Source organism: Melopsittacus undulatus, chromosome 1 (genome assembly GCF_012275295.1).
Source record: "Melopsittacus undulatus isolate bMelUnd1 chromosome 1, bMelUnd1.mat.Z, whole genome shotgun sequence".
In the NCBI taxonomy this organism is placed as follows: domain Eukaryota; kingdom Metazoa; phylum Chordata; class Aves; order Psittaciformes; family Psittaculidae; genus Melopsittacus; species Melopsittacus undulatus.
Genome location: NC_047527.1, coordinates 133844509 through 133864277, shown reverse-complemented (window position 1 = coordinate 133864277; position 19769 = coordinate 133844509). Strand labels below are relative to the sequence as shown.

Genomic DNA, 19769 nt, shown 5'->3' with positions numbered 1-19769 from the left:
GAGTAATATGTTGCCTTCAGCAGCAGTTCCAGGTCTTGGACTGGGAGTTCTAGATATCCAAATTATGATAGTTGCTGGTTGTGTTTCTGGATGTCTAGAAAATAAAAAAAATAAAAAAAAGAAGAAAAAACCTTTTTGTCTTAAATGATAGAATGAAAGTGAAATACTAGAAATGATATAAAATAATTTAAAAAAATTCTTATCATACCTTTCAGCTATCTTCAAGTGGTGTTTTTCTCAGCCTGTTGTTTTGCATTGGCTTTCCAGTTTTGGTCCTATATCTGAGTTCAGTTGCTATTATTTTCCTTCAAGGGACTAGAAACTCCTTTTTTGCTCATTCCATCTACTAATATTTCAGGGATGTGACAACAGCAGGTGCCAGATTTCATGTCAAAAATAGAATTTTTGGAGTGGTGAAATCCTTGAAACCACAGATCAAGTTTCAGGCCAGTTAAATAAAGCTTTAGAGCATCCATTTGTATCATTCCTTCATATAATGAAACCTGTTCTTATAACTCAGTTCTTGATATATTAACCCCGCAGTTATCCTTATACATAAATGGGAGATATGTTGCTTTCGTTGGTTATAATAGAATATAACTATATAAATCCCCTGTGCATAATGGAAAAATGGAGGCCCTTAGGCTATAGGTATCAAAGGTCTCCCGTATACTTACAATAGCCTAAGAAGGTTATTTTGGAGGCATAGGTAATTACTCACAGACTCTATAGCTAGTGATTCTTTGTTCACTACTGAAACATTTCTAAATGAATTATGTTTTAAACAAGCAAATCCTTGGCATTCTCTTTTTTATTTTGGGGGGTGGGGGAAGAGAACTGAAGGGACACAAAATTCCAACATTTTCTGCATTAAAATACACTGCCTGCTAGTTAAAAGGTCCCTGGTATTTGAACCAATTTAAATGTGCCATCATGCTTCTTGCTGTTTTGATTCCCTGAATGTGTATTTCTGAATTTCACATTTTGATGAAAACATTATTGTTGTCATTAATTTGATATTTAGAAAAGACTGTGGATATGAGAGCTCAGCGCAATGAATAAACCAGTTGGAGTTAACTGTCCCTGGGGATAGAATCAATCACTGTTGTAAAGAGGGTGACATTTAAAAAAGAAACTCAGAAGAAAATGTCATGCTTAAAAAATTAGATTTAAACGCACTAGCTCCTGATTGATTTTTATTGCACTCAGATGGATACACTGATTGATTATCAGCCTTACAAATGTTTCGTACCTTTCTCACTTCTCTAATAATCAGAATAATCTAATTTTCAATGTCATTTAAGTTACCGTATTCAAGGTTATAATAGATCATATTTCTAATAAAACATAGCAATTATGTAATGAATAATACAAAGCTTCAAGGCAGAGTTCAGATTCACCTTTGTCAGAAAAAAGGCGTAATAGAAATACCACCAATGGGTGAAGAGCCAGCATATGCGTAGGCAACCAACAGCACAATGTCCTCTCGATTTGTGTTTTCCCCCATTGTTGAACTGAGGTACTTGAAGCTATGGTTGGGGCACATTTGCCATAGATACACGTTATTTCTCAATAGGAAAACAGGGATGGGCTTGAGTTCTGTAATATGTGTGCACACTTTGTGCCTGGGGATAAACGATAGCGTGCCAGGTGCTTATGAAATTTCTTCCGTAATCGTTTCTCTGTGCTCCCTGTTAATTTTGGTACGTGTAGTACCTCTGTAGAGAGATACTATCTCACTTAACTCAAGATGTTTTCTTGTAGCAATTGTACCCGACAGCTGACATGCTTGATTTCTCTGAATCAGCTACAAAATATGCAGGTTTCAATGTGTTTTGGTTCTGTGCTTGACATCCATTACATAACTGTGTACTTGTTTCTGGCTTTGTCCATTAAAAATGAGAGTTCTGTGTTTGAAACGTGCTTTGCCTCCAATTGTTCTCCATGTGTCAAAGCTCAGTTTTGGCATGGGAATTTGTTTTAACATAGTTTCCTGTTCTTTATAAAGACTAAGCGGTTTTGCCTGAAAGAAAACATTATTTCATCTGGAAATCATGACGTAGGAAAGCCAATCTATTTATAACTACCTGGAGTTCTGCATATTTTAATGCTGTGTTTGACTTCCGATTGCATTGCTGTTAAAACATGAACAGGAGTATTGCTTTTCTGAACTGATGGCAGATTGATTTGTCAGGCATGATTGTGTTGCCTTCAAGGTAGTCATTTTGTTTCTTATGTTGGAGCTGTGAAAATCAACCTCCTTGAGCTCCCTCATCTCTATGCCTGCTTCCACCAGGTCCAAGGCATGGGAGCTGTAAGGGATGTGCAGCTGGGTGCTGGCTTTGTCCATAGGGTCGGAGAGCCTCATTCATCAGCAGTGGTGGGGGTGATAAGTCTCCCTTGGTTCAAGGCTTTCCAAGGTGACTGTTGTGAAAGATCCTTATGGACTGCCAGCCATTGCCATGAGTACAGTTTATTGAAGGGTGATGGGGAGAAGGGTGACATGTGGTATGTGCACAGCGTTTATCTTTACAGATCAAACTTGGCAGTGCAATACGTAAGCATTTTGCTTATTTGACTGAAATTGTCCACAGCTGCTGACGCCTACCAGAATTAGAAATTCTTAACAGCTGCCACTGGAATTGGAGAAACAAAAGAGCTGTGCAAGACTTGTGGGTTTCCACCCTAGCCAGCAGCTTGGTGCTCCTGGAAGCCCTGGGTGCAGTGCTGAGCATCAGCCTCACTGCCCACATGTGATACCGTTTACCTGCAATCTGGGGCAGCCCTGGCTGCCTGCTATTTGGCAAGGGATAGATGGCTTCCCGAGGGGCAGGAGAGCAGGTAGGAGGGCAAGCCTCAGCCAAGAGGGGAGAGTTGGCAGGTGTCTGCCAGTCCCACCTCAGCTCACCTTCAATTCCTCTTCTCACCAGTATTCACAAACAAAAGGAGTCTTTTTGAAAACCTACCTTGCACCCAGGACTGAGCAATTTCTGACTTGCTCTGTGTGCTTGATGGTGCTTTTGAGGCTTGTAGCTTAACAAGTAACTTCCAAAATATTTAGGGACAAGAGAAGTGTGGTTTTACAGGAATGCAAACTAACTGGAAACACTGGTAGTTGTTGCTACAGGAACAAAACCAGTTAACTAGTACACAGAGCTCTTCAAAGGTCATGGGGATCTCCAGGAGGCAAAACTGTAATGATAGCATTTCAAGTCATGAATTTATAGGTGATTAATCATTATAATATATGAAAGGTGCTGTTTAACTCTCTTCTGGGCATCTGGGGAAGCACAGATTGTGCAAGTAAATGGAAAAAGCACATTGCAACCTGCAGATTCTTCTCCCCTGGACACATTCATGCCACATTTGACAATGACGAGTGCATACACTTGCTATTCCATAGTTTTACCCGATTATCTAGAAACTACCTAAATCTCTCAGGCTGGATCCCATACTGTCCTTAGGACAAGCAGTGACTAGGTTTGGTGGACCTGAAGGGTTTGCGTTTAAGACTGGACAATTCCAACATTACAGCATGCTTGAAATGATCCCACTCAAGCAGGAGAATCGCTGTGTGGTTGCTAAATGACAGTGCTGGGGTCCTCGGAGCACTTGGAGCTTGTGTTTTTCTTATAGTTCCATCTTCAGCAGGCCCTGCTCTTGAATGCATCCTTCCCTCCTGCAGCTTCTGTGCCTCTTGCCCATTGCTTCAAGCAGAAGGAAATTGAGGCTAAGGAAAGCAGTGGAAAACATGGGGTGAGGATAACTGATTGGATGGGGCAAGAGATGGTGTTCAGCCTGTCTACCATCAGGTATGGGGAATGAACGTAGGAGGGTACGGGCTGGTCCTTAAAACTAAGGCAACAGAAAATGCCTTTACCAGCTTACTAAGGCAGCTACCTGGGTGTTAGAAGTGCAAATCCTGGGATATGTGTGTGTGTGTCTGTGTGTGTGTGTGTGTGTGTGTGTGTGTGTGTGTTGAGGCGACACGGTAGCTGTCATGGGAAGATGGATCAGAGCAGACATGCTCAGACATGGGCATGCATCGCTCAGTCATCGAAGCAGCACCAAGACATGGCTTCATCATGTATCAAGATACACCTTTCTTTCATTCCCTTTCCCCACCCCTTATTTGTTTTCTTAGGGTTTTTAACTTCAGTATTTCTTACAGGGCAAGAGAGCTTCCACACTGTCCCCTGTCGGGAACTCCCAATTAATGCAGCCATCAAGTCAGATTTTAGTGCACAAGTAATGAAATTCATAACCTGAGTTTTCTACAGCCACATTAACTGTGACACAGATTCATGACTGGCATATCATCATTAAAAGGCAGTGAAATTGCATTGGGGATTGATGTGATCATATGCATGTAAAGATCAAGATACAAAAAGGTGTGATTTATGTAATATAACCATAAGCTGTAATCCAAAACCCTTCTCACATGTGGTGTGACAGTTCCTGTTCCCAGAGCTGTGATGGTTTTTAAATTTACTGGGTAAATGTGTGCGTTTATATGTTTTTATTTAACTCTTTTAAACGTACCTAATGCATAATGGTTCAGTGTTACTGAAATTCTTTATTTTTGGAGCCTGGGTATTATATGTCAGCACTTTATTGTGTTATCCTTCAGGGAATATAGAAACACTGCCATGTCTGATACAGCTTTATCAAAAGCAAATGTAGGAAATAGAAAAAATATATGAGGCAGAAAGATAAATGTTAATCAGGTTTTATCATTAAAAAGGCTGCTGGAATCATTGAAAGAAGGTATCGATGAACAGAAACTGTCCTTAGTTTTCAGGATGTATTAATTCTCCCCTTCCTGCCCTTTATAGTGATTTGCACCCGAAAAGAAAGAGGACAGAGCTGGGCCAATTTGGTGATGTGGATTGACCAGCAGCTGTCCCTTTGGTGGCCTTTGGAGGCAAAGAGATTTCAGGTACAGCTGCAGTGGGAGCTGTGCCGGGGTAGCACAGGAGCACAGCGCAGTTCCTAATGGAGTCATCTCCTGGCCTCTGGGAGCTCTTGGCAGCTGCTCTGAAGCTGGCCTAAATTATGTCTTTGTCTTCCACAAAGAGTTCAAAGCTCTTGAGAAAAGTAGCTGCTGAGGCCTCCTGTTTGGCAAATTTGTCAATCAGCTCGTAGAGCTATAAGTAAATGGGGAGTTATTACAAAGGCTTATTGTGCTTTGCGGTTGTGTAGGAGTTAACAGAGTTTTCTAAGGAGCTCTTTTATCTCCCAAGTGGGGCAGCGATCAGGATTTACTTCTGAAGTGCACTGGTTGTTTGGAGTACTCAGAACTCACATGTTGGTCCTGGATGTTTTTTCAGTGCAAGAGACCGTACTTGCACTTTGCCGTGGGGTCCAGCAAATAAATCAGGGCATTGGCTTTAGGGTTTGTAAAAGGAAGAGAGGAATCCAACCCACCCCCAAACATCATGGCACTGGTAGCATTAAACCTTAACAAAAAGGTACCTTTTCAGGCTACATTTCCTGACCTGCTTTGAATCTGTGTTACTCCAGACACCAGAATTGATGGTGCTTGAAGTTAGGCTTTAACCTGTTGACATGCCCAGCGTCCCAGCCCTGATCCAGCAAAGCACGTAACTGCTTCAGTGCTAGTCTGTTCACGCAGTTAAAGTCAAGTTCATCATTAATATATCTGCTGGATGAAGGTCAGAGTTTTCTTAGTTGTGAAGTCAAACCTTTAGTTTGACTAAATATATAAGAGAGAAATAAATAAATACATAATAAGGAAAATTAGAGCTGTTCATCCCATAGAGTATGTGCCTAATGGTCTCACAAAGGAACAATATTCACTGCATCTACCCCTTAGTTTCTGGTACACATACGTTATTTCTGTAGTGCCCTGGCTTTGCAAGTTTCCCACCCCACCATTTTCCAATGACACTTCATTTTCTCTCAGAAAGGACACCCAGAGAATCCAACTGTGTGTCATTTGTTCTCAAACAGATAGTGTAGGTGAGACTGGATTGACACCTCTTCCTCCTGAAGCGTTCACCTTTTGTCTGCTCTTTTTGATCCTTCATGGTTCATAGGTGTGTAGGAAGCAACCACAGATGTAGAGATGGGCCTGGAGAACCCACAGGGAAAAAGAGCTGGCATGGAGATGGCTCCGGGCATCTGCAGATTTTGCTGTGTACGTAGATACAGATAGATGCTCCGCTTTCTGGAGCAGGACAGTACTAATGAGAATCAGCAGATCTTTGGCCATCCAAAATCCCCATCTATCCTCACACATGCCAAACCCACCAGCTTCACCCTCAGGGTTTAGGGCTTTGTTTTAAATATAAGGTTTTGAACATGAGCAAATGTTAGGATTGGTTTTATTTGTCCAATAACATTTAGTCTTTGGGGTGTTCAATATTGACATGGAGTCTTTGGGGAGAGGGATTGATTTTACTTAGCTTTGTTGTAGACCCTTATGCATCTGGTTACACTTAAGACATTAGATTTGGCTAACAAGAAGTCTCTTGATAAAATTCACAAGTACTGGCAATACTGCAGACAGACTCATCTCCTGGGCACGTTTTGTAAAATTAAGCTATTTTTGTTAAAAGAACAAAGAATAGCATGGTGATGGAGCAGCTGTCATATTTTATTACAAAACACAAATATGTGGGAAATCAGTTACAGCACAAGTGCTGCACAATGCATATTTCCAGTAATCCCTCACAGCCAAGGGAAGGTAGAAGGCTGATCTGAGTACAGGAGCAGATGGCAAGCAACTTTAGATAGCTTCACTGCCATTTTTACTCTTTCAAGTGTTTGTGCTTCTCCTTTGATCTTCAGATCTGGAGTTTAATATGTTTCATCTTCTTTCATTTACTGTTTTCATATTTAACTTTCTCTTTAAATAACTTCTGCTTGGTAGAGTTTGTATTAGTTTTGTATGGGTTTTGTTATTGCCCATACTGAGAAATTTATGAAGAAAGGCTGTTGCTGTCTTTTTTTAGTGGTATTTATATCCCATAAAATAATTGTTGCATCACTGCAGAGGACTTTGCCATTTACCATGTACAGCTGTAATGATCCAATGAAAAGATACCACCTCACAAAGTTACTGAGACACAGTGCATACAAAGTGAAGTAGATTTTCTGGGAAAATAGATACTAGGGGAGTGTGATGATACATCCACAACAAGCACCTATGGAAGTTTGGTTTCATCATTACCCATTAAATTCTTACAGTTAAGTAATTAATCTTGCATTAGTATTCTCTGTGCATATAACATTTTTTCCTCCACTTAATTTATGTTTAAAATAAAAACATTTTACAGTGTTTTGAACTAGAGCAGCAAAAGCAGATGGGGTGATATGAATAACAACGTGATCTGTGTCTCTGCTTTTTCTGTAGCTGTCAGAAATGATAGGAACAAAAAGAAGAAGGAGCCTTCAAAGCAGGAGTCCACAGAAAACTATGAAATGACAGCAGAGTTGGATGATCTCACTGAGAAGATACGAAAAGCTCACCAGGAAACCTTCCCCTCACTCTGCCAGCTGGGAAAATACACTACAGTAAGTATGGCTTGTGCCACATACATTCTGGATGATGCAGGTTTTGCATTAGAGGTTTCAGGTGTTTCAAATAGAAACAGATGCAGAAGCAGATGCAGTCATTGCATCTCCTTAGCCTTGAGAAAAGCACAGGTATAGAATCATAGAATAGTTAGGGTTGGAAAGCACCTCAAGATCATCTAGTTCCAACCCCCCTGCCATGGGCAGGGACACCTCACACTAAGCCATATCACCCAAGGCTTCATCCAACCTGGTCTTAAACACTGCCAGGGATGGAGCATTCACTACCTCCCTGGGCAACCCATTCCAGCACATCACCACCCTAACAGTAAAGAATTTCTTCCTTATATCCAATCTAAACTTCCCCTGTTTGAGTTTCAACCCGTTACCCCTTGTCCTATCACTACAGTCCCTAATGAAGAGTCCCTCCCCAGCATCCCTGTAGGCCCCCTTCAGATACTGAAAGGCTGCTATGAGGTCTCCATGCAGCCTTCTCTTCTCCTGGCTGAACAGCCCCAACTTTCTCAGCCTGTCTTCATATGGGAGGTGCTCCAGTCCCCTGATCATCCTCGTGGCCCTCCTCTGGACTTGTTCTAACAGTTCCAAGTCCTTTTTATGCTGAGGACACCAGAACTGCACACAATACTCCAAGTGAGTTCTCACAAGAGCAGAGTAGAGGGGCAGGATCACCTCTTTTGACCTGCTGGTCACACTTCTAAATACATGGAAAGTCAGTGATAGTAATTGATTTCAGAGAGGAAATTCAATGTCAAATATGCAAATGCCATTATAAAAGAGATGCTAAAAAATAACTGTTAGGTAATGCTCAGTGTCTTGTCAGTAGAGAAATGACTTTGCTGGGTCTGGTCTTGCTGTCAGTTGTAGCAGCACTGTCTGTTTCAGAGGGATGTACAGAAGGTCCTGAAGTAGTTGAGCCTGCACTTTGGCTGCCAAGATCAGGAGTACAGGAGTGTTATGGCTGGGGCAAGGAGACATCTACCTCCAATCCTAGCTAGAGATCTGGGACTAGCCCCAGAAAACGGGTGAAATACCTCTATTACTGGATTACACTCTGTTTTGAGTAAGTGCTCTGCTATTGAAACAAGCATTAGATTTCTCAAAGAGTGACCTAGGCAGTTCCCTGTGTGGCACTGGTACTCAGAACATTTAATTTCAAGACCCACATAAAATGGTAAGTAGTGAGGAAGGCATCTGTCCTCCACGTGCTTCTCTGGTGCTAGCCTTGCTCCTGTAAGATGTAGTCAAAACATCAGTGTAGGTATACTGGTAAATATTGCACAGGCAGGCACTGAGGGACTAGCACAACTTGCAAGGCTGAAAGCTTGAAAGCAGCCACGTTGTGACATAACCATAGGCGAAGCTGGAGATGATGGGATCCATAGTGTGTCTTCCAAAGGAAATTCCTGGGTTAATGCCCTCTACCCCTCCTCTCAGCACATGCGGTTACATCCTCATCTTGGAGTGAATGAAATCTTCCAAACAGGCTCTCACACTCCTACAAATGCAAAACCATTTCTGGACAAGTGTGAAAAGCATCTCCCCAGTTCAAAGACTGAGTTTATGCTTTGTAGAAGAGGTGGTTGTATGCCTGCAGCTGGGAGTCATAGCCAGGCTGGTATTTGTGCCAGAGTTTATGGCTCACAGGCTGCCTTTCAAATGGCTTGGCTATCCGAGAGCAATCTGTCAGTATACCTCCCAACATGGGCATGTTGATGTGTGCTTCTGTGTTATCTCTGAGTTAGAAGAGTGCATTGCAGCTGGTGTGGTGGTACTTCATACTGGTAATTGCCAAAGATCTTAGAGGGTTGAAAGATAAGCCTGGGCACCTATACGCTTGCATTACATATTGGATGCTTAAGCATCATTAATATTTTAGCTCTTGAAATGATACAAGTGGATGAAATTGGAGAGGGTCTTGTTGCGTATCACACCCAGCACTGATATCTTCCTCCTTGGGTTCCTGCTGACCCCCATGGTGAATTTATGTCCCTGTTGGAATTTCAGAACCCTCACTGAGAGCACCTTGAGCTAAGTAATGAACAGATGAATCTGGTCTGTCAGTGGGTCCTGAGTAACCATGACCTGACCACACTCTCTCTGGGGCTGGATACTGCTCATTTGTATCACAGGCCAGATCAGAGAGCTTAGGGAAAAGATTTCTTGGGTTTATTGCTGGTCTGTTGGAAGTCCATGGCAGTTGCTGTGTGTGGCTGAAGTCCCTGCTGCTTTGTCATGGTTTGGTACTATACAACTTGCAATAACCAGCATTGTACTGAAAGAGTATTTTTGGCTTATTTACCTTGAGTTTTTGACAACAATACAGCTTCCTTCAACAGCTGTGTCAAAACTAATAACAGCAGTGCTAAATGCTGTCTTCCTACTGCATTCTCATGGTCTTTGTGTGAAACACAGTATTTAAATCTCTCCTCAACTAAGGTCTGACAACCAATCCAACTTTTTTAGCTGGGAATTCAGTGTTAAAAACTCATTTTTATGAACAGTCTCTACCTAGCTGTGGAAGGGACAGAGTACTGCTTGGGGTGGATTAAGGGTCATCTTCATCTCCTATCAGCCCAGGAGCAGGGGCAGAAGGCTTTGTGCGGTGGCAGAGGATGCAGGAAGTAGAAGGTGTATATGCTGGTCAGAGAAGCACAGCTTTGGTGCATGCACACCACCACCAGCTGCTGGTCAAATGGCAGGACTCAAGCAATACCCTGTCCTTTTGAGATGCTTGAAATAGAGACCAGAAGTCAGAAAAAAGGAACACACATCCCTTTTTCTAAATGCTCAGTCCCAGAGGAGCAAGAGGCCTACACCATTTCTTCATCAGTAGCAGGCTAGTACGGGTCGAAGATTGCCACCAGTCCTGCTGTTATACCCCATTCTGCAGGCTAGCAGTCATGAATCACGGCATGCTCACACTGCAGAGCATACAGATTGCTTTTGTAACCTTAGAGTATTTTATTCCATTCTTTAAGCAAAAGGTGACAAGTGAGTGTATTGAATTGATGTGGATTCACTTAAATTTCATGAGCTTTGCTCTTGCGTACAGAGAGAGGTGATGGGCAGAAGAAACTGTTCTGCAAGCACAGCCCCTGTGTGCCTCCAGTTACATGATCAGCCAGACTGATTTAAAACACAATTTTGTTGGTTGCTAAAAAGAGAGAAGAATTTTAAGTATAAGAGAGTGCAGTAAAGAAGATCTTACAGAGATACAGTCATAAAAAATGCCCAGACATTTAGCTTGTGTATCTGGCTCCTCTCACCCTCGAGCACTGCAGCTTGCATTTCCCAGAGGTAAATGTTACATGGTGATTTTTCCTCCCCCATTGTACTTTTTTGCCTGTTCAAAAACAGGTTTGGAGAAGCATTTTGAATTACGATTTTTTTCTATCCATCTGCTCTTTAAAAAGAAAGAGTGTCCCTATCTGTAACAATTACCATACTTTGCATAGTTAATAAAAGTCTAGTTAAAATAATGGGAGAATAACACTCGTATTAAATTTCCTGGATCATTTGATTTAACAGTTGCATTTGCTGGGTAGTAGCAAGTATAGTTCTGATGATGATGAGAATCAGCAAGCTGTTTAAATGTTACAGATTTCAAAAGTCCATCATAAATAGATCTCTTTTATTACTGCCATCCAGGTAAGAGAGAGTGCCTTAGTAATTTCTCTGGAGATATCATACTTTATAGTATAATTGAGTGTAACTGTACTGTTTGTCCCTTGAGACTGGCATTACTTGTAGGTCTGCAGCTGTGTTACATCCAGCCTTGTGAGAAAGGGAGGATAAAACAGAAGATAAGTTTGACTCTGTAGACCCTTGCTGTGGGTTCTCTTGGGTTGCTCTTGGCTGGCTGGAAGCAGAGATGTTTTGCATCTTAGCAGCATTTTGATAGTGCTAGGCTTAGAAGTTATGTGGCTATTGTTCTCTGCCTATATGTATATGTTCCTTTGCATATATATAGAATCATAGAATAGTTAGGGTTGGAAAGGACCTTAAGATCATCTACATCTATCATCCCATGGGCAGGGACACCTCACACTAAACCATATCACCCAAGGCTTCATCCAACCTGGTCTTGAACACTGCCAGGGATGGAGCATTAACAAATTCCCTGGGCAACCCATTCCAGTGCCTCACCAGCTCCACAGTAAAGAATTTCTTCCTTATATCCAATCTAAACTTCCCCTGTTTAAGTTTCAACCCATTACCCCTTGTCCTATCACTACAGTCCCTAATGAATAGTCCCTCTCCAGCATCCCTGTAGGCCCCCTTCAGATACTGGAAGGCTGCTATGAGGTCTCCATGCAGCCTTCTCTTCTCCAGGCTGAACAGCCCCAACTTTCTCATCCTGTCTTCATATGGGAGGTGCTCCAGTCCCCTGATCATCCTCGTGGCCCTCCTCTGGACTTGTTCCAACAGTTCCATGTCATTTTTATGGTGAGGACACCAGAACTGTACACAATACTCCAAGTGAGGTCTCACAAGAGCAGAGTAGAGGGGCAGGATCATCTCCTTTGACCTGCTGGTCACGCTTCTTTTGATGCAGCCCAGGATACGGTTGGCTTTCTGGGCTGTAAGCGCACACTGCAGCCGGCTCATGTTCATTTTCTCATCGATCAACACCCCCAAGTCCTTCTCCGCAGGGCTGCTCTGAATCTATTCTCTGCCCAACCTATGGCTGTGCCTGGGATTGCTCCGACCCAGGTGGAGGACCTAGTATATATACCAGGATATATACATATACACACATATATATATCTCCTGATGCTGCAACTGAGCATGCTGTGGTACTTGGTGAGCTCACTGGAGCTGGAGTGCATTGCTTTTGCTAAAGAGGCATAGCAAGTGTTCCTGATTAGGGCAGAGTTCCCCTGTGAGCCTTGTTTCCTTTGTAAAGTGGATTTTAAAGACAGTAGGGATTCTGCTACTGTGTATGTTTCTGTGAGTACCTCATCCCATATTGTTAATGTGGAGGTAGAGCAGCCTGCAATGAAAAAAAGCAAAAATGATGGAAAAATGGGATCAATTTATGTGGCAAAAATGGCTGTTTAATTGGATTTCATAGCAAGGTTGGGCTTTTCAACTAATAAAGATGCCACTGGGGTGTATTACAGTATTGTTCCACCATATGTGCACTGGTGCATAGGCCTGAAAAACGTGCAAGACTGCTCCTGGTAAAGACAGTCAAAAACTGCTTCAGTAAAATATTCAGGAAAAGTCATAGCGTCTGCATCTTTTTCACAGCGTGGTTAGAGGCGGTCCCCAGGCAAATTTCATCCGAGTTTCTGTTTCTAATGTGCATTTTATTAACCCCATGCTTTGTTGTTCAACCTATTTTACTGCATTTATTTTAGTTTGGTTTTACTGCATGCTGAATGTTTTACTGCATTTGCTGAGGTGAGTAGCTCTGGAGAGTGTGCCTTCAGCACCAGAGCATGGGGAAAACACAGCATCCAGTCTCTTTCCTCAATGACCAGAGCCACAAAAGGAGCCCTAAGCCCTTGCCAGGTCTTGCCCAGGAGCTGGCAGTGCTGCTGACTGAGTAGCTGACTCTTAGGGCACCAAGAGTGACAACTCCTGGTTGCTCCCATGGTATAAAACACTCATGGGAGCATGAGTGACCAGGAGCATGCGCAGCAGTCAGGGCATGTTATGGTAGTACACACAGACAGGGCAAGCAGGAAGGGCCCAGAAGCCCAGGAGCTGAAGAGGTAGGCTCAGTCAGTGGTCACTGAGAAGGTGACCAAGGATGTCATCTTCCCAGCAGAAGGCAAAGAAAACAAAGTCCTGTCTTGTGGCCAGGAAAGGACATGGCAACCCAGACAGGGGTCTCTCAAAAACATGCATACATCAAGGTGTCTGGCTGCAATGAGTGCCAGAGCCCATGTGTGATGTTGGATGGTAACTGTGCAAGATGTGACCAGGTTGATTATTTGTTCTATGTGGTGGCAGAGCTATGGGAAGAATTGGAAGGGCTAAGGAGCATGAGGCAATCTGAGGAGGAGACTGATTGGTGGAGCTGTACTGTATCATCCCAAAACAAGAGAAAGTAAGGATCCCCTATCCTCTTGTTACCAAGCAAATGAACGGGACCTAGGAGACAGGGGAGGTTGCAAACAGGTTAGTCCTCTGAGTAGGTGGCATATTACAGCTTATGTCGCCTTGGGAAGGTGACAACAGATTCAAAGCCCTGGTACTTGAAGATCGAAAAAATGAGGAGGATGATGAAGCAGGTATGGGATCATCCAGGTCAGAAGAGTCACTGTGGGTGAGTCAGCACCTCATATCAGGACCAACTCTACTAGGTAAAAAAGAAGAGTATTTGTGATTGCTGACTTCACATTAAGGGGAACAGAGGACCCAGCATGTGGACCTGACTGGGGCCAGGGTGAGGGACTTCACCAGAAAACCATGCTCTCTGGAAATGAGCAGGGGTAGCATGACACTGTTGGAGGCCAGGTCCACAGGGCAACTTAAATGTATCTGTGCTGTTGCCCACAACATGGGCAACAAACAGGAGGAGCTGGAAGCCATTCTGCAGCAGGGAAAGCATGATATAGTTGCCATCACAGAAGCATAATAGGATGACTTACATAATTGGGGTGCTGCAGGGGATGGCTACAGGCTCTTCAGAAGGATAGGTGAGGAAAGAGCGGTGGGGGTGCGTTGTTTGTCAGGGAGTGCATCGACTGCCTTGAACTCAATGTTATGTGTGAGAAGGTTGAATGTTTGTAGGTGAAGATGAGGGGGAAGGCCAACCAAGCAGATATCCTGGTAGGTGTCCGTTATAGACCACCCAACCAGGATGAAGCTACAGAAGAAGTGTTCTTCAAACAGCTGGGAGAAGTTTAACAATCTTGAGCCCTTGTTCTTGTGGGGAATTTCAACCTACCAGATGTCTCCTGGAAGTACAATATAGCGGGCCAGTGTTGTTTAATGTATTTATGGAGTTATGAGATCTTAGACTGGATATTAGGAAAAATTTCTTCACCAAATGGGTGGTCAGGCATTAGAACAGGCTGCCCAGGGCAGTGATGGAATCATCAACCCTGGAAGTGTTCAAAAACCATGTAGATAAGGCCCTCAGTGACATGGTTTAGTGGTTGCCTTGGCAGTGCTGGGGGGAACTGTTGGACTGGATGATCTTCAAGGTCTTTTCCAACCCAGCTGATTCTATGATTCTATGCATTGATGTTGAGTCTGGCTTACTTTTACATATTCAGAAATGCTACTAAAAATATAGCTGTTTTCATTACTAGGTTCATTGACAGATAAAATGTTAAAACCCTCTCCATTTGTAGCATCTCCATGATAATGTGTAAACCACATTAGCTTCAGTGCTGTGGAATTTGGCACCTGGCGTAATAAACCACCTGGTTATTTTGTATTTTATTAACTGCCCCTTCTCTTCAGTTTGCATAATACTGAGTAAGATTTACATTTGTTAAGACGGGCGCGCATTACTCTTAGTGGAAGACACGTCAAACTTCCCGTTGCCCGTACTGCAGTGTGATAAAGTAACCTCATATGATACTGATGAAGATTGCATTCACATTTACTGGTTTCATGCAACGTCTTTTTTTTCCAGATGGATACCCTAGTGTAAAATGATTTCCTGCTTTAGGCTTTGCTTTGTGTAGCTCTCTGCTATGCCATCTTTCTATGAACTGGATAAACTGCCTATTAAATTTAATTACAGCCTGAATGACTGCACATCTTGATCTTATTTTTCCTCCAATGTATTGTATTTCACCAAGGTCCTTGAGGATGAAATAAAATAAATCTGAAGGATGCATACTCCGGTAGCCAAAAGAAATGTTTCAAAGGGCATTACAATGACTGTTAACCTGTTAGTTTGGGACCGTTTTGAAGGCAATTTGTTAGGTTCAGGATTATAAAGACGTTTTCTCCCATCTTTTCTTCTATCATTAAAGGAAAAAAAAACAAAAGGAAAAAAAAAAGAAGTTTCCGGAATAAAAACTCAAATAGAAATGATGAATTTCATTTCTTAATCCCTTGAAAAAAGGGGGAGCAGCGAAGAGTATGTGTGTGCCCTCAATCTGCGCAGCATGGTTTAGCATCTGTTTTTTCAGTAAGAGCCTAATGTAACCATTACTGGCTCAAATTGCAGCCCTGTTGCAAGTGAGGGTGAATGTCAGGCTGGCAGTGCCCTTGGGACCTGTCAGGACTTTCCTCTTCATGACTGATGGTGGTGGTGGTGTCTGTGAAGGCAGCCCAGGGAGGGGGTGACAGCATCACAGCAAGCTGAGCTCACCCCACGACCTTGCCATGAACCAAGGGAAGCTGATGGCTTCAAGTTTTTGAGGGAGGGGAGCATCCTCACCATCAGTGGTGATGGTGGCAGAGTCACTAGAGAACTGTCCTCCAAGAAAGTGCGATCTATGTAAATGGAATGGGTTTTGATGGCTGTTAGACTTTTAGGTTGATTCCTCTCATTTAATTTTAAAGTTTATTTAACATTTAACTTCAACCAGCTAAGACTAAGCAGCTAATCACAGTTGCAGAGGAAACCGTCATCTGACGGGATTTTCCCTTCCCTGACTAAGGGCCTATCTCGAGTACTTAAGTACTTAAGGTTAGCCTTTCTTTGGAGATGCCTCCCTCTTGGTTAGTCAACAAGCTGAGATGAGAAGTGGAAGAAGCTCTGCCTCTGCTTTTCTGTCATTGCAGCTCAGCACCTTTTGCAAATTCATTGCCAGCATATTTTGACAGGTAAAATTCCTCTTCCAATGAAGAGATTTCCTGAGTGCTGAAGGCAGCTAGAGCACACACTAAACTTGGCGGCTCATGAAATAGTGGGGGAGGCCATCACACTGGCTGCATCCTGAACAGCATTGGATCAAATGTTGGCAAAACAGGAATGTAGTGCAAGGTATTTCAGAGCTCTCTTGTTATCTGGTTCTTGTCAGCCCATTGGAATCATGGATGGATTGAAAACGACTCACCAGGTGTCTCCCCTTGACACCATTCTTGGGCTAGCGTGAAATAGAATGCAGCAACTTTTGAGTAAGCCAGGTCTTGGCTGACATGTTCAACACTTTCAAATGGTTATTCTGAATGTATGAAAACATGAGCTTAATCACAGAATTAACACAAATTTGTTACACAGCCTAGCAAATTATGGACTTTTTGATTAAGATATGTGACTATACAGAAACAAAAGATGCAGCTGGGATGTCCTTGCAACACTTCAAACAGTAGAGTGTAAGTTGGATGCATCATCAAATGAGCATACAGCATTCATCAGTGCACATGGTGGTTTTTTTTAACATTGTGTAAAGAAGTGCTCTTTAACTCATGGGAGACTGTAGCTTGAGAAAGCTGTAGAACTCTTGCAGAGCCACAGAGCAGATAAATTAAGTAGAACTAATTTGCTAGGACCTTAAGTATGTGAAACTATGTTCCAAATATTGTGCTTCTTTTTCCAGATGAGGACCTGATATTCTTGTTCCACTGTTCATTTCTATTTTCTGGGATACAACTGTAAATTGTCTCTCTCAATGAACTTATTATATAATGGCAGGGAAGAGTAATGATAGTGGCATTTGGAAATGTTTAAGTTCATTTGTATTCCTTGTACAGATGGCCTCTGCAATCATAAGTAACAGAGAAATATCCAAGGAATTTTCAGGCTATTAATTCAAGTTTTAAGACCAGCATCAACCCAACAGCAAGCGGCAGAAAATGCCTGGAATGTTAATAGAAAGTACTTCTGGAAGCAATACTCAGTTCTTGTTTCGTTCCCTTGAAAACCCTTCACTGAAAGAGACGTTGTTGATTTATGGTGCCTTCTGTCTGTCTTTCCAGAACTCCAGTGCAGATCATCGGGTTCGACTGGACCTTGGGCTTTGGGACAAATTCAGTGAACTTGCAACAAAGTGCATTATTAAAATAGTGGAATTTGCAAAGCGATTGCCAGGCTTCACAAGTTTGACCATTGCAGACCAGATAACTCTACTTAAAGCCGCCTGCCTGGATATACTGGTATGGTTTTTTAACATTGTTGTTGTACTACTAATGTATTCTGTAGCCTTCTTTTTACTGTAATTGGCAAAGAGGTCAAATACTGCCCTGGCCTTATGGTTGCAAAATTGAGTTTATTGGATAGTCTGGTACAGTCACAAGTGGACTCTGGTACTGCTACAGATGTGTGTTGTATGGGATGAGCATAGCTTTCAAATTAAGTATGAACTACATCTATGGTCTGTAGCTTTCAATACAGTTGCAGGAAGAGCACATTTTGGTATTGTGGCACTAAAGTAAAATCTGTGCAGCTTTGGAAAAACTCCTGTATTGTGTTAACTGTTAACTGAAGAGACATCTGATTCTTTTTCTTTCTTCCTCCCTCCAAAACTTAATGCTCTCTATAAGAGACACCTAGAAAGACGGTACGCCATGTAACATTTTAGGAATGTTATATGTGATCATGATTTAATTCAAGGGACAAGGTATGAATCTTGAGAGTGAGGTTTTGGGAGGTTGTAGAGGGGAAACTGGTGTGCTGGGGCCTGGCAGACACAGATCCCCCTGCTTTCACCAGTGCTGCAGGCACCTGTGGAGAGTGGATGCTGTAATGGGCTCTGTGCAGATTTTGGCTAAATGTAGTTCAGTTTTAAATAGGCAAGCATACAACCTGCAGCAGGGAATGATGCAGGTGGGCTTGGAGGTTTTCTCCACTATGTCAAGGCAAGGTGTCTTCCCTCCCTTTGCCTACAGTCGTTTTTGTCATGCTGACCTTCAGAGGATCCCTCTGGGAGCTCAGCTTTTCCGTAGAGGTCTTCAGGCTTTTAGTGGCAAATATGTTTTGTGTTATTGGTCATAGCAGTAACTTTCAGCAAAACAGTATTTTCAACATGTTCAAAACATACTTAATAAAATGCTTTCCTCTGCACAAGCATTCAGGCCTTCATTGAGACAAGCATGGCCAAGAAGCCCATTGTAGAATGGCTACTATAGATACATTTTTTGGCATGACACAGGAGTTTTAACTAGGGAATTTGAAGTTGAAGTAATTAATCTTTGAATTTCTAAAAGTGCATTAGTGCATTGCTTCAAACAGGATCATGTTGAGAAGGATGCTTACTGCTGTGACCTCTTCCTCTTGTTTTGGTCAAAGCTGTTTTGAAGAATTACATCTAGAGGACATTGATGAAAGAGGAAGAGGGATGGGAGAGGGGAAGGAATATCATTCTTTGGCCTATAAAAAAAGGGAAGATTGAGCTTTCCCTGCTGTGCTTAAGAGTTACCTCTGATTGTCCCCTTCGTCCAGGCTCTCATTCAGACTTGCCCATCTCATTGTTAACTGTGTGTGGCCCCTCCATGGGGCAAGGCCATCCATTACCAGTAACATGCCTGTCGTCGGCAGCTCTGTCCTGATAAGAAATAGTTATGTTCCCCTTACACTGAATGGCATACAGTAATTGATAAGCTGTGGTGCTTCCTCAAGCATCTTCTGCCAGAGGTACAGGACAGGAATACTTTCTGCTTTGCTATTGTAGCCAGTAACAAATGGTTAATACAGAAACTACCCAGAAATGGTGGGGAGGAGTCAGGATATAGCAACAATCTTCATATCCAAACTGAAGGTTTAGCCCTTAAGCTGCTGCCCCCTATTTATTGCTGCCATACACTGGCTCTGTAGCTGCTGGAAAATCCCATACCCTAATTCTGTAATTGCTCAGGATCCTGCAAGCTCCTGTCTCTTTATTGGGGTGGGTAGTGGGAGCTTACCCTTGGAGCATAGGCAGCCCCTGTTGTGCAGGGTCCCCCTGGCAGCTGCACTTGCTTTTCTCATCACCAGCAATGGCTGGACAATATCAGGTATTTGGGGACACCCTTTCTGAAAGCAGTTTTACCTGAAGCACCCAGATAAAGGCGTTTCACAGCCTTTGGTCAAAGTGACAAAATAAAAGCATAGTTGTCAGATTAGAAAAAGAATAATAAAGCAGGTGGTAAACTGTGACTTTATTCCAATTAATTAATGGATAGAAAAGCTTGAGTCTTTAATACAATTCAATGCTTTTGCTTTGTGGCCCTGTGGCACCCTTCAAGTTCTAGTTATAGACTTTGTTGAGACATCTCATTCCCAATTACCTGCTCATTCTCTTTTTCATATTTCATGAAGCCAGAGAACATGACACATCTGAGCAAGCAGGGCGTAGCGAGTGCCATAGCTACCT

General features: G+C 42.6%; 1 protein-coding gene across 5 annotated transcripts in view; it reads left to right on the top strand.

Moving 5' to 3' along the window:
• RARB (retinoic acid receptor beta) overlaps positions 1-19769 on the top strand; it is a 327709-nt gene that overhangs the window by 297803 nt on the left and 10137 nt on the right. For all 5 annotated transcript variants that reach the window (XM_031052500.2, XM_031052499.2, XM_005152832.3 and 2 more), the window contains 2 exons: positions 7379-7539; positions 17398-17574. In XM_031052500.2, coding sequence (XP_030908360.1) covers positions 7379-7539; positions 17398-17574 — 338 coding nt within the window. The remainder of the gene's footprint in view (positions 1-7378; positions 7540-17397; positions 17575-19769) is intronic.